Source organism: Phalacrocorax carbo, chromosome 2 (assembly GCF_963921805.1).
Source record: "Phalacrocorax carbo chromosome 2, bPhaCar2.1, whole genome shotgun sequence".
NCBI lineage: Eukaryota > Metazoa > Chordata > Aves > Suliformes > Phalacrocoracidae > Phalacrocorax > Phalacrocorax carbo.
The window spans coordinates 41,023,305-41,037,134 of record NC_087514.1 but is presented as its reverse complement, the minus strand read 5'-3'; the positions used below and the strand labels follow the sequence as shown (position 1 = coordinate 41,037,134).

The following is a 13,830-nucleotide window of genomic DNA, read 5'->3' as shown; positions in this document are numbered from 1 at the left end:
ATACTAAAAAATTGTAATTGTCTAAAAATGTGTTTGAAACCATTTTGCTGGTGGTTGCTATATTTTATATTATTATGAGTGTATTCAGCTGCTGCCCTCATTTATTTCTGTGAGAGGGGGCTGGGTGGGCAGCTGAGGTCCCCAGCGTGCCTCCTGAGGAGCCGGCTTTCCCCAGAGGTGGGCTAGACCTGTTGTAGACACTTGCATTAGAGTGCCCTCAGAGGAGAGGCAAGAGGCTGCTCTGGGACAGGTGTGTGTGGCAAAGCAGAGTGTGGCTTACCATGAGAAGGCCAAAAGAACTGGCTGTGACAAGTGCCTTTATAAAAGGCTTTCTGAAGCTGGTAGGGAGTGACTGGAAGATATCCAAGTGCAGAAGAAAGGACATGATGGTGCAGTACACAAACGTGGCACATAGTCATGGACATGAAATGTATAAAGCTGATTTTGAGGACTTCTTGGCACAGGCGTGATGGTTAAAAAAAAATACATACGCATGCAGTGGTGCCAGGTAAATATATTGGGGCAATACACACTTAAATCCACACTGCTCCTGTCTGTGCTCATCTCTGCTTCTAGCGTTCTTCCTTACAGTCTTCATTGCAGTTTGGTCCTTCCGATTCATTGCTGAAGTTGTAAAGCATTTAGTACTGTCCTTACAAGCAATGGACTAGGGCTCACAGGATGTCCATGAAACAGGTGGTATTTACTTGATCCTTACGCACTGCTAAGTGGGCAGAAGAAGTAAAAATTGCCTGGCATGCTAGTCCTCAGCTTCATCCAGTTACTACTTCACACCTTATATATTTATATATATAGCCTGTTAAATAAGTTATCTGGTTTACTCTTTTGGGGGTTAGAAAGGACAGTGGAAAAAAGTCCAGAATAGACATGCTTTTGCTGTTGTGGCATGTAATGCTCTTGCTGTTGCTGCTGCAAGCAGTGAAAGGGCAGGTAGAACTCTTTTGGTTGGTTGTGGTCAGAGGAAGCAGCATTTGCACCAAGTATGCTGGGCTTTGATTTTTGTCCTTAGTTACAAACCTTGATGCTGTTTGCTCTGTGATTTAGATGTGGTAACGGTAGAGAAATGTATTGATAGAAGTAGACATGAGCTAATTAAGGTGGTTCTTCAAATGGTTTTCTGAGTGACTTTGTCTTCTGTAGGAAAAAAAGAAATAATTAGGGGACGTTTATTGCTTTAATTGCTATGGGCAGGCTGTAAGCGCTTAATACACCAAGTCAGTCAGGACTGTTCTGTTGGGTTTTCTTTTTCTGGGTAGGGGACAGGGTGTTAATTGGAAATCGCAGTTGGTACCAGAGCGCCATAACCTGTCGTGATGGCAATACCATGTAATGTGGGAATGGGTACCCTTCAGAGAGGATGGATCTCTACATATTTGATGTTCAGTAACCGAGTGGAGGGAATTCTGCTGGCAGAGGGAGGAGGCTTTGTGTGCAGGGCAGTATGTTTCCCTCCTTTTCTTAGGACCTTCAATTTCCAAGCTTGGCTGTGAAACCTGCCCAAGAGGGGGAGGATGGTCGCATTTTACTATTTCAGAGGAACTGCTTCACTTTCACAGCAGAGCTGAGGGGCTGTGGGGAACGTGGAGGCATGGCCAAGAGCAACAACTCAGCCTGCATATATGATAAAATGTTAGGTTACTCTTTATAAGGCTTATGTATTTAATAATAGCTGTTTCAATATTACTGTTTTGGTTGAACACGCGAAGGTGTTTCCTCCCCTGTTCCGCCTTTCCTAGAGAACTTGAAGTACTGTGCTAGGTCCTCTGGAAACCGTTTCCTCCTGACATGGTCTTACTGTACTGTGTGACTCCTATCTTGCCTGGAGATGTGCAGCCACTGCCTTATTTAGAGGGGTTGGAAAGGACTGGTGGTAAACATCCTGGGTATTCTCTGAACCAAGGAATTGTCTAGTAAGCACAAGATGTCTTAATAACTGTGCTTGGATGTAACTTCACAGACATAACTTCCCAAAGAAAACATCCACATTTTGAAATAGAGGTCCTACTTGGCAGAATTAAGGTGTTAAGGAAAAGATGCTTATGGGCTATTTTACAGTAGGACTCTTGCTGGTCTGCCTGTCATCTTCCCACCTCTGGTATAGACTGCAGAGCATAAACTCTGCAAAACTGTGGTGAAATTCATGTTGGTATGTTTCTGGCTTGTCTGCTGCTTGATAATGGAGCATACACAGAAGTGAGGTTTCCTTCAACGGTGGCTGTGCAGGGAAGGCAGGCTTGGGGTAGAGCATAAGCTGTTGACATGAGCGACACAGCTTTTGCCAGTCAAATTCAGTACCTAATTGTCCCACCCTTTCTTGTGTCTCTACAGCTAGAGTTAGTAGACCAGTCTACATGTTGGTGATGGAGTGTGGAGAGTCAGGCTTGTGCTGGCTTACGGGTCTGTAGTATTTAGGACTTACCCTGCTTGCATAAGGAGCAATCTTATGCTGCTGTCTAAGCCAGTTAATAAAACGTTTGGCTTGCGGACCATCACATTAACATTTAAATCTAATCAGTGTGGTAGCCGTTGCAATTTCTTACATGGAAAGCCAATCTGGAGCATACACGCTTCGTTATTGTAGGGGTGGCAGTTGTCTGATACTGTCTGATCAACACCGATGTTGATTCCGATCAATGGTCAGCAACCAGAAGCGCTCTCTTACAGGAGAAGTTAGTTGGTTTTGAGCTGTGAGCAGACTGTCGGTGCTCATCGCGCTGGCTGATACTCCAAAGGTTTAGCAATACCTCTCACTTTATGTGAGCACGAAACAGTGTTGCTACATATGATTGCTACAAAATGGAATGGAATGTTTGCTTTTTGGATGGCCAGGTTAGTGTCATTCTTCTTTTGTAATCTGTTTTACTCCACAGAGTACTTGACCAGAAAATAAATAATTCTAATACTGTAGCTGTGCTGAGACTCTTATTAAGGAACTCTGTATTTTTTATAGCATTGTTTTATTCTTCCACACACAGTGACTGGGTGATATTTTCAGCTCCCCCAGATCAGCAATGAGTGTACTTTTGCTGAGGGCATTAAGACTGGTTTTAATCACTTCCACTCCACTGTTAGGATGCTTCTGGCATCAAAATATGCTCCTCTGATAGGGAGTTTTTCTGAAAACTTTGGATCAGAAAGTTTTAATTCTTTAGTAGTCGCACCTGTTTTTCAACAATAGTCTCCCATTAGTAGTAACAGAGCAAGAAGACTTGCTTAAGAAATAAAATGCTATTGCAGTAGCACTTCACTAAAACATGAACTTTTTTCATGCAAAGTGATTTTTAATTGTCATGTCTTGCTAAGAAGGTATTAGTAGAATTTTGTCTTCCATACATTTTCATCTGTGTTGTGTAGAAGTATGGTGACAGATTTAGTAAACCACAAGATTCCTGTGGAGTCTTTTTGCAAAACAGTTGTTCATTCTCATCTGGTGTGATGCCTTTCCCTTTATTGCAGAAAAGATACTGAGTATTTTCATACGGTAAAGTAAGAGAGACCTATATATCTTCAGTTCAAGGCAGTAGTTTCACAGAAAAGGGAAGGGATCATCATTCACAATAGAGGAGGAGAAACAGGTAAAACAGATTTCGGAAAGAATGATGGGTGTGAGCGTAGTCTTGAGGATGTTTCTGGACTTTAGCTACTGTAGGAGTAGAGCTGTAGGTTTTTTGTTTTTGAATGTAGGTACTGGTATTTGGTTGTGATTTCAGAGTTGGTGTTGATTCCTGTTTATTTTGGACTTTTTAACTGATACGTGAGATTTGTAAATAGACAGTGTCTGAAAAGCATTTTTGTTGGTCTAGAAAAACTGAAACGTCCTTCAGATCAAGGAAGTGCCGAGACAGGCCTAATGCTGAACGTGTTGAGGAGACAAGTTGAGAATTGCAGGGACAAAGCAATGTATAGAGACATGATGTGGAAACTTTCCAAATGATTTGTTTGGAGGATAGTCAGGATGAATAGTGTGCTCTAAATAATCCAGAGGGATGATGAATCCTTTCATTAACCTTTGAAAGGAGGAATTGTGGAGCAATTTCTACATGTGATGGCTTTTAACACCTTGGGGACCGTGCTATCAGGAAGGATACAAATTCGAAACGGGTGATCTCTGTGGCACTAGGTAGATCTGCTTCCAGAAGCTATGCTGTAGTCTGTCTTCTGTTTTAAAAGAACTTTCTTTGGTCGCAAGTTGCCGTTTTAACTTTTCCAAAGCGAAGGTGGTAACTTAACAGGACTGCAATTGCTGCAAATGAAAATATTCAGTAATGATTTACCTAAGGTGAAATTATCCATCATACTGGTATCATATCGGGGAGGTTTGTGTTTTGGAGCCAGTGGGAACTGACTGAGCACTTGCTCTACTGTTACACAACTTAGTTAATAAACCAAAGTTCAAGAAAATTTAAATGAAGTATGGTTACAGTTTCAAAATACGGAAAAGACCAGGGAGTCTGGAAGTACCCATGGAGGAAATGAAAGTAGTCCTAGTAAAAAAGAGTTGCCCTTTTTTTTTGTTTTTGGTGCTGATGTTTAAATTTCACCAAGTTAGCTGAGTCATGTCATATACTTTACTGCTCTTGCTTCATACTTCTTAAAGCTTAAATTGGCTCAAGTTGCTGCTCTGCTAGGGAACTGACACTCAGCTACTTTCAGTGCTTAAGTACAGTTGATTGTGGTTCAATCCTTGTTCAAGCAACAGAAAGATTCTCCTCCTTAACCTCCCTCCCTGGATTAATCCTACATCCTGTCCATCTTGCTACTTTATGTAACAGGCCTGGTTTGAGACGTCTATCTGTGCTTTAGGCTGCGGAGAATAAGCTTAGTTCTAAATGTGTTAAGCAGCTGTGATATGCGAGCAGCTTCATTTTTCATTTTTCAGCTCTTGGTGATACATGTTTGGAAGTTTAAAAATTAGTTTGAATTCCAGAAAAGTGAGATTTTTGCACTCCAGAAACAATTTATTGGATAGTGCTTTTATTTATTATTTCCTTGGATATTGTTGGCTTTTACTGATAATGCAAAAGCATATTACCGTCGTAGGTAACCTGTTGGGCTGCAAATCATTTTAACTCCTCAGAGTTCCTCAAGAATCTCTGTTTTGCTTTAATAAGCTACGATCTTTAGGAGTGGCCTGCGTTGTGATATTGAATGTTAATAGCATTGATTAACTGTCAAGCAGTGGGAATTGATGAGAAAATGTCCATTGTAAAATTAAACAGTATTTCTGAAGGCAGTACCACACTGCTGGTTAGGGAGGTGACTAGCCCCAGTAGTCGGTGGTAGGAGTATTAATGTGAGCTCCAGGTTTTTTCGCATGATTAAAACAGGCCATCTGTTCTTTGTTAAATGTTTACAAAAACAGCTTTTCTCTAAAAGATTTAGAGAGATGTGGGTCTAGTAAACACACCAATATTTTTAAGCACCTTTTTCACCTTATTTCAAATAATACCAAAAATAATTCTGCTCCAATATCAAATAGGATTAATACCTATTTTTGTTTAATCTTCACTGGTTTCCTTCCTGTGGAAGATTAAATTCTGTACCAAGATACTAAATTATGGCTTTGTTATTACTCAAAGCAGCAGGAAAGCGATTTCTCTGAAGTATGCAGGTAAATTTTTCAATCTTTTGGTAAAAACTTGTAATATACATTTTTTTATTATTATTTTGTAAATGGAAAATGGGGTTCTTTCATGAGAAATTGTGACCCTGTAACTAGAGTTAATCCTTTGTAGATTTAAAGAAGTAGAACTATTTGAAATAATTCCCTGTGGCAGGCTGAAACTAATATTTACCAGTGAAAGCCTGTTCTTCCTTTTCTCCCCTCTTAAGAAAGAGCAGACCACTAGTTTGAGGGAAGCAAATGCATCTTTCAGGCTTCTTCCAATCTCCTCACTAGATCTGTGCTGCTCCTACACAGCTTCACACTAGGGAGCAATGTGGGTTTGTCAGTTAGGGATAAACCGTTTTAGCATATTGCAAAAGTGTAGGCACAGACTTCCTAGAAAAATGAACTTAATCACACCCATTTCTTTGAAAGAGTCCTACAATTTAAAAGAGCATGCATAAGTGAATTACAAAACATGCCAAACTGCAAAGGGAGTGGCATGTGGCAAGAGTAATGTATTTTCAAGTAATAGGAAATATAACCGAAGCCTAATTAGGGCAGAGTTGCCTTTTTGTAGCTTGTGAATGTTATGAAACAAAACCATAATATCTTACTTTGTATGCTTGGTAATGCCCATGACTTGGTACTGCAAATAAAAGGCAGTAAGTTTGGGGTTTTTTTTAAATTTGTTTCATGCATAACATTTAAGTTTAATGTACAGTCTTAAGTTGTTTTGGAGCCTGAGAATGACTTGTGTGGATAAGCTTTTTGAGGTCATAAGAATCTGAATTTTCACAGGATGCCATCTTCCAGAATGAGTTACTGAGGACTACAGTGTGGAAACAATCGCTGCTATGCTTAGTGCTTTACCTTCTGGCCAGACCTTACAATAAAACTACAAATGTCAAATCATGAAGGGCTGACATTGCTGATGTGGAAACCTGGAAAGCTGCTGGCCTTACCTTCAGATTTGCTTATGACTGTGCTGAAATTTGTTGTTCAGACTTCTAAAACAAACCAGCAAACAACACCAAAAAAAACCAACCCACAGATCTTAGGAGATGAGGATTAATTCTTTGAATTAGCTTTAAAATGTAATGAGAACACTCAAGCGTGTATAAAACTTCATATTGATTTCAGTGACACGGTCATATCACTAATGAGGGTTCAACCTTGAAAATTTTATAGAACTAAATTTATGTGACATTACTGGATTTCTTGTGGTTTTTAATATTTGTTGGCTTGGCTGCTTCACATGCTTAAGAGGAAGAAAGTAAATTAAACTGCCAATTCTGATTTGTTCTAGAAAGTTGGGCCTTATAGATAAGCTTTCAGATAGTTGTAGAAGTCTCTCTTAATATGGCAAACACTGTAGTGCCAAACACAAGGTACTTGATCAATACAAATGTTACAAATAACGGAAAGAAAAACTTAGATTTCTTATATGTTAGAGACACAGCAAGTGAACAGTATTTAAAAAGAGGACTGAGTATTGCAGTGAACATCTTGAAGACATTGATGAGACTTGCACTCAAGGTCTCTGAAAAATGTAGGATGCATGAGATATGAAATGGCAGATAATATAGAAATATATTGACTACCTTGGGAAAATGTAGCTTAAAAGTACTGCTCTGAAAACCCATGGATAAGAAGTACTTACAGGTGATCTGTGCAATATTCCTGTCTTTTCCTACCTAAAAATAAGTGTTAGCCAGTACAAGTACGTAACGGTGTGAGGTACAGAGAAGACAGAACAAATCTGAGGAGACGTGCAATTCAGTCAACCAAATTCAAAACCAGTTAGAAGATTTTAAAATATCTCTGTTTTATGTAATGTATAATTGGACCACAGAACTCACTGGCGCAGCTGACATCCTGGGGTCAACGTTTTCTGTACAGATACCCAGTCTTTAAACTTTTCAGCATGAAGATATGTAAGTGTTCTGGTGACGACAGATTTGTAGAAGAGGTGTTGGTTCTTACTTTAGGATGCCTAACATAAGATTGCCTTGAGGTGGGCCTGACTGATGCGGTGCTAGTGGAACGCGTGCATCAGGCTTGCGTTAGGGCTGAGTTTCCACTGCAACTAAGACCCTGTTGCACTAAAAAGTATCTTAATAAACAGGCAGAGGACAGAAGCATGCAGAAGTCATCCTGGAAGTTCTTGGTTATGCCACGTAGACCCAGATCTTCAGTCCAGCACTCAGGCCTTCCCTCTTTTCCTGGAGTCTCTTCCATAAAGAACTGTAGTGTCTAGCTCGTAGTGTTCAAACCTCTCCCAAACAGCAATGAAGAGTTGTCTTCCTTTCTTTTCAGCCTTTCTCTTTCTGCTGCTTGGGTAGCTTCTGAGTATGTGAGTTTATTCAGGGCACAGCATTTTTTATGCTAATGTGAAGAAATGCTGAAAATAGTTAGAAAATACACATGCATTCACTTTCTCATGTAACGAGATTAATAATTTTATTTCCTAAATCTTCAAGTGCTTTTTTCTTAAGATCCAGGTGGCTAAAGTATATGTCTGTGTATGCTCATGGACTTGGGTCTGTAGTCATTTGTTTGCATGCTTGCCGCTCCTAAGTAAGTGCAGTTTGAATAAAAAGTGGAGAAAAGGAAATATGAATAACATTTAGACAGTTACACAGGCACTGCTATTCCTAGAAGTAAAATTCTGATTTGCTATAAACCTTTCTTCTCCCCAATTCAATGGATCAAGCATCTCGAATGGCTAGATTTCATGATCACAGCTAATGGGGAATTCTTCTACCTAGAATCATCCTGACTTAATTTTTAGGGAAAAGGAGGAGAAACAGAGAGAGGACAAGGGTGGGAAAATGGTCTGACCATATATGCAGTTGCAAGACAGGCATCAGTACGGTGTCATGCTGTTACTTTTCCTTTTGAAAAGCACTGTCGTCCTGCATTTGTAACCATGGGCAGGCAGTGAGGAGAAGCAGGTTAGAGCTTCGATATGCTGCAAAGTCATGGTAGACTTTGCTTAGACTTTTTTTTTTTCATTGCAGACTCATGGATCTTTGTGTAGAACAGAACCATTAAGAGCAAGAGAGTTGCAAATATATTCAATATGTTTAGTCCAGGCACTTAAAATTTGTGTGATTATATGTAGATTTTCCTGTGCTTTATAAGTCTGGTGTAAACCTGATACATGATACAGGCTTTGAAATAGGATGTTTTTGCAGGGTCACAAACGCTTAAGGTGTTCTCTGTCCCGTCTGTAGCAGGAACAAATCTGTTTCAATTACAAGTAGGGAGCTGTGGGTCTTTGACATAAAACATAACATTATATTACATTTTAAAGTGGCTTAATCCTTCACATGCTGATCAAAATACCTCCTGTCACAGCTGAACCAATGCAAATTACCTTGATTAATCTTCTATAAATACAGCCTGTGATTATACATTCTTTTCCTTTGCATGTCTAGAAACAAACTTTAACAATTCTTTAACTGGAAGACAAAATTCCAGGGCGACTGAATAATTTGTAACAAGTTAGTCATTCTACTAACAGCTGTTTTGAAATACCTGGAATAACAGTTGCTGTCTCTTTGCATCTAAATGTTGAAGACTGTAAATATTTTCTATACTTCCACTTTGAATACAAGCTTTAGAATAATTTTACCCTTTCTATATAAAAAATTTCTGGCCATTTTGCTACTGTTTTAACTGCAGAAACCTTTGGTTTTTTACTGTTTTACCGTACAATGTTTGAGATACACTACTAGGTTGATCTTCTGCTTAGTATTTTCTCCCTCTGTAACCTCTTGCTCCAAAAGAGCAAAGTTTTAGAAATGAACGTTGCAAATCTACAATTTTATTTCTATTTGTCTCTCTCAGCATTCTCCGTCGGAACCCTTTTTAGAGAAACCAGTGCCGGATATGACTCAGGTTAGTGGACCGAATACCCAGCTAGTGAAAAGCGATGATTATCTGCCATCAATTGAGCCACAGCCACAGCAAAAGAAAAAGAAAAAGAAAAACAATCACATTGCTGCAGAAGGTCCCAGTAAAGGTTTTGGTAAGGAAGACTTTCCTGGGGGACTTGACGGTCAGAATCTAAGCAGAAACTCAGTGGATTGCTCCCAAGAAGAGAAGAAGAAAAAGAAAAAGCCCAAGGCAAAAAAAGAACCGAAGGATCCTAAAGAACCCAAGGAGAAGAAGGAACCCAAGACCCCCAAAGTCCCTAAGACCCCTAAAGAGCCAAAGGAAAAGAAAGCAAAAAATACCACGCCAAAACCCAAGACCAGCAAAAAGGCTAGGTAAGTCAGGAAACTTCTGTATGCGATCAGAGAAAAACTGTGTTTGTGGGATTTCTAGAGCATCTGTGCTAAATGGCCTGGGTGGAGAGGAAATCTTGTTTTGCTGTTTGCCTTCTACCATCTAGAGCATCATGGTTTTGAGGAACCTGGGCACATTTCTCTGTTTGGCTTTCCTGTTTATGGCTTTACAGTTATTTTAAACAAGCTGGAAGGGCAGAAGGTTAATTTTTCTTTTAAGGCATAAAAATTCCAGGATGTGTTAGATTTCAAAACTCTTTCTCTTCTAATGCTCATCCGTCCTCCTGTGTGGTTTGTGTATGAAGAAATCAGATTGCTCCAACATTAATATAGGTTTGACCAAATGCAGAGATGAAGGTTTAGAGGAAAAAGGTTTGACTTTTTTTCTCTAAAGAAGTGAGTTAGGTACTTAGCGTTGTTACAAGTTGTACAACCCTTACAGATGCTATTTTATACTGACACAACCCATGGGCTATAAGCTCTGCTGCTAAAAAGGCATTTTTATATGGATATTGATGTGCCCTTACTCTAGGGATTAGATTAATTTTGCTGTTTCATGTAAAGACAATTTTCCTAGCAGAAAATCTTTGTGGATAGACCAGATGCTTCAATCCTGTTTCTTAACTGTTTTCACTCAGCATCATGTCCCTTTATCAGGATAGGCTTAAAATGCTCCAGAGTAGTATGAGAAAGAACAAACTGCCGTTACATGAGTAAATACGTCACAGATAATAACACAGATTCTTTCCTTACCCCTCAACTCCCTAAACACCATGATTATAAATGCCTACTTGAAAGAAAACTGAGAGGAAAAAAGACATTAAAGCTCAATTTTTTTTCATTTGTACCTAGAATTTCTTACAACTGTTCTGAATTTGTTCCAAACATCTGAATCTGTTTTTCAAGATGTGGCTAGTGTTATAAAATATAACTTCCAGATGGAAGCACAGCCAGACTTGGTTAATCCAAATCAGTTCGCAAAACCCATTTGTATTAGGGTTTTAAAATTGTAGTTAATGTATCAGCTTTGCATATATTCTACAAGACTGACTACTGGTTAGGTTTGACACAGCTGTGTAACTAAGTGAGGCACGGACAGTAAGATATTATTTGTGCCTTTAGCAAGAAAGAGCTGTTTCTATATTAGCAGAGACGATGTTTCCTGAAAAATTTTTAAACACTGGCTTGTAAAATCAAATGCTGTCCTGAACAGGTTATATTACCTCTTCAGTAAATTACAGTTGATCAGCCTATCCCTATTGCAGAAGTTACTTGGGCTGTGTTTGACTGCCCTAAGGATGGGGTTTACACATACACAGCAATTCACATCTTAGAAAAACTCTTCAGTTATATTTTGAAACCAAAATACTAGTATCAGCTAAAATAACCTTTTTGTTCTATTTCTCTGTACTCCTAAGTTGAAAGGTTAACTAGGCCACATCACACGCTATTGAGCATCTCCCAGCAAATTTTTGTCACCAAGAAGTAGAACAACTTTTACTGCAGGACTCCTCAATTAGTGTAGTTTTACAAGGTCTTGACTACAATTAAGCTTTGTTTAATAACCAGTGGTTAGGAGGAGTCTGCTTCAAAAACAAGCATGGGTTCCTGTGGCTGTGCTGGACATTAGGCCTCAGAGCTGGTCTGTCCTGTCCACTCGATCCTAATATCTCTTTGCGTGTCTTCTCTAAACCTTGGGATGTGCCATGCAGATTAAAGGAGCAGTGTTTCCTTTGAAGGAACAAATCACTGCTTTCTAAGTTTTATTGTAGGAGAGTCTTCTTTCCCATGCAATGACTCTTGTCCCTGGGTGGCCAGACAACTTACAGTAAAACAGCGCTGCTGTTTTACCTGTGAGAGGAAACATGTCTGGAGCGGCATTGAGAGCATTTGCTGTTCCTCATGCTGACTGAGGGTGTGGAGAAAGTCCCACTTTACCCGCAATGGGCTTGTGTCTTCGTTGCCAAATGCTCTCTTGAAAACAAGGTTGTTCTCATCTTGTGGTCTTGTCAGCTTCAGTATCAAACTCCTTTGAAGAATTCTGAGACTGTGTGGGATGCTGTGCTGCCAAAGAATTTTAAATCGGTGAAAGAAATTTGCTTACCCTGGCCATATCACAGACCGGGGAGCCTATCCAGTGACAGATCACTGAATTGAGTTTTGAAATAAATCAACAGTCCAAACGTTTAATCATCTGACCCCCAGTATTTCATCAGCACTAACTCTGGAAAGGAAATATTAAAGTAACTGAGATGATTGAGATTAATACAAGTTAATGTAGATTATGGATTATTATGTAGAAGTGAAATATCTTGACAAAGTTAGTATCTGGCATGTGTTTACTACTCCTGCTTTATATTACTCAGTATTTTGCTTCTAAGCATTGAAAGGAGTAGGGTGATTTTTAGATTTCTAAATGCTGTGCAAAACTAACAGTTCTCATTCCTCAATAAGCTGATCAGTTTTAATGGAAGAGTGTTGCACTCAGGTAAAATTCAGGTAAATAAAGCCAGACATAGGAAATGTGCGTATTGAAAAGCAACATTTTTTTGGACAGAGTATAAGTCCTTGGTAGTTAATTTTGACACAGCCTGTATTAGAGTATACACAAAAATAAAAAAACCCTGGCATTTAAGTATCTTAACCATTTGATAATTTAATATAACTCGTAATTTAACCGTTATTTCAATTCCAATTTTGACTAACGGTACAATCCTTTTGTTGAACAAATAATAACAAAAACCAGAAACTTTATCCTTCACATCTCTATCTTTAGTGTAAGCAGTGACAAAATGAGGAGCCTGCCTCGCTGAAATGCACCTTCATGCGAGGGACAGCAGTCAGACTGGAGAACGGAAGAAGCTGATTAATTTTGTGCTTGTTTGAATTGTGTGTCCCATTGCATCTTAAAGAGAGAGAAAACACCCAAATGGGCTGCTAGTACGTTATACTGCATACCTGGTGATTTTGAAAGAAAGATCACGCATTAATATTGTACTATTACACTTGTAATGGATATTAGCCCAATCCTGCCATTGCAGAAAGACAAACACAGTGGTGGCTGGGAAAAAAAATAATTGCAAAACAAATCTATTGTGGACCAAACTCGTCAGGTTTGAAAGCAAAATGTAAGTATACCCAGGATTGCAAATGAAGGGTTTTCATTAAATTGTGTGGTGCTGAGTATTATGTGGGCTCTGAGTGTTATGGACCCAGCTTCAGGCACAGGCAAATGAGGCAGATTTTTCCAAAAGTAGGTGGACAGGGAAAAGCAAGTAGTCCTACTGAATTGCAAAGTCATGGCTCAGATGTCTGTTCCTCCTGTGCCTGTCCCTGGAGGAGATGAGGACCACCTGTTTGAGAAGATCATGCTGCAGCACAGCTGATATCTCTCCTGCTGCTTCCTATGAAATCCTAGAGAGCGGCCACCGATTGCAGTGGGAGAAGCAGTAACTATTTCCAAGGGCCAAATGGCAGCTCTTTGCAGGAGCTCGTCCCTCCTCCCATCTCCCCAAAGCAGTGTGCTGTGCTTCGCAGGGCTGCTCTTATCCGCTTCCTCCCCTCCCTGTGGCAGGGGAAACTCTTCATCCTTCCCACACATAGAGCAGCAGTCTGGGATGCAGGGAAGAGCGAGTGGGCTGCTGCTCGCAAGCGTGCTAAGCGTGAGCATAACCACCCCTTTTAGAGGTAGTGGAGACGGACTTTTTTGGCGCACAGATTCACTGTTTGTTGTATCGGAAAGGGGATGGCTTCTGGCTGCGGAAGCGGGAAGAGGCTGCTGCACGGGGGAGCAGTGCGGGCGGCAGGACGCAGCACCCTGGGGAGCTGGAGGACAGGAAGAGAGGTCCCGGGGCGGTGGTGGTAGTTTCCACTCCCAAGCTCCGGATCATCCTGAGCAAGGCAGGAAGG

General features: G+C 40.0%; 1 protein-coding gene across 6 annotated transcripts in view; it reads left to right on the top strand.

Annotated features, from left to right (window-relative positions):
* The window catches only part of CHD7 (chromodomain helicase DNA binding protein 7), a 132,230-nt gene that overhangs the window by 64,692 nt on the left and 53,708 nt on the right, over positions 1-13,830 (top strand). For all 6 annotated transcript variants that reach the window (XM_064442653.1, XM_064442654.1, XM_064442655.1 and 3 more), the window contains one exon: positions 9,482-9,903. In XM_064442653.1, coding sequence (XP_064298723.1) covers positions 9,482-9,903 — 422 coding nt within the window. The remainder of the gene's footprint in view (positions 1-9,481; positions 9,904-13,830) is intronic.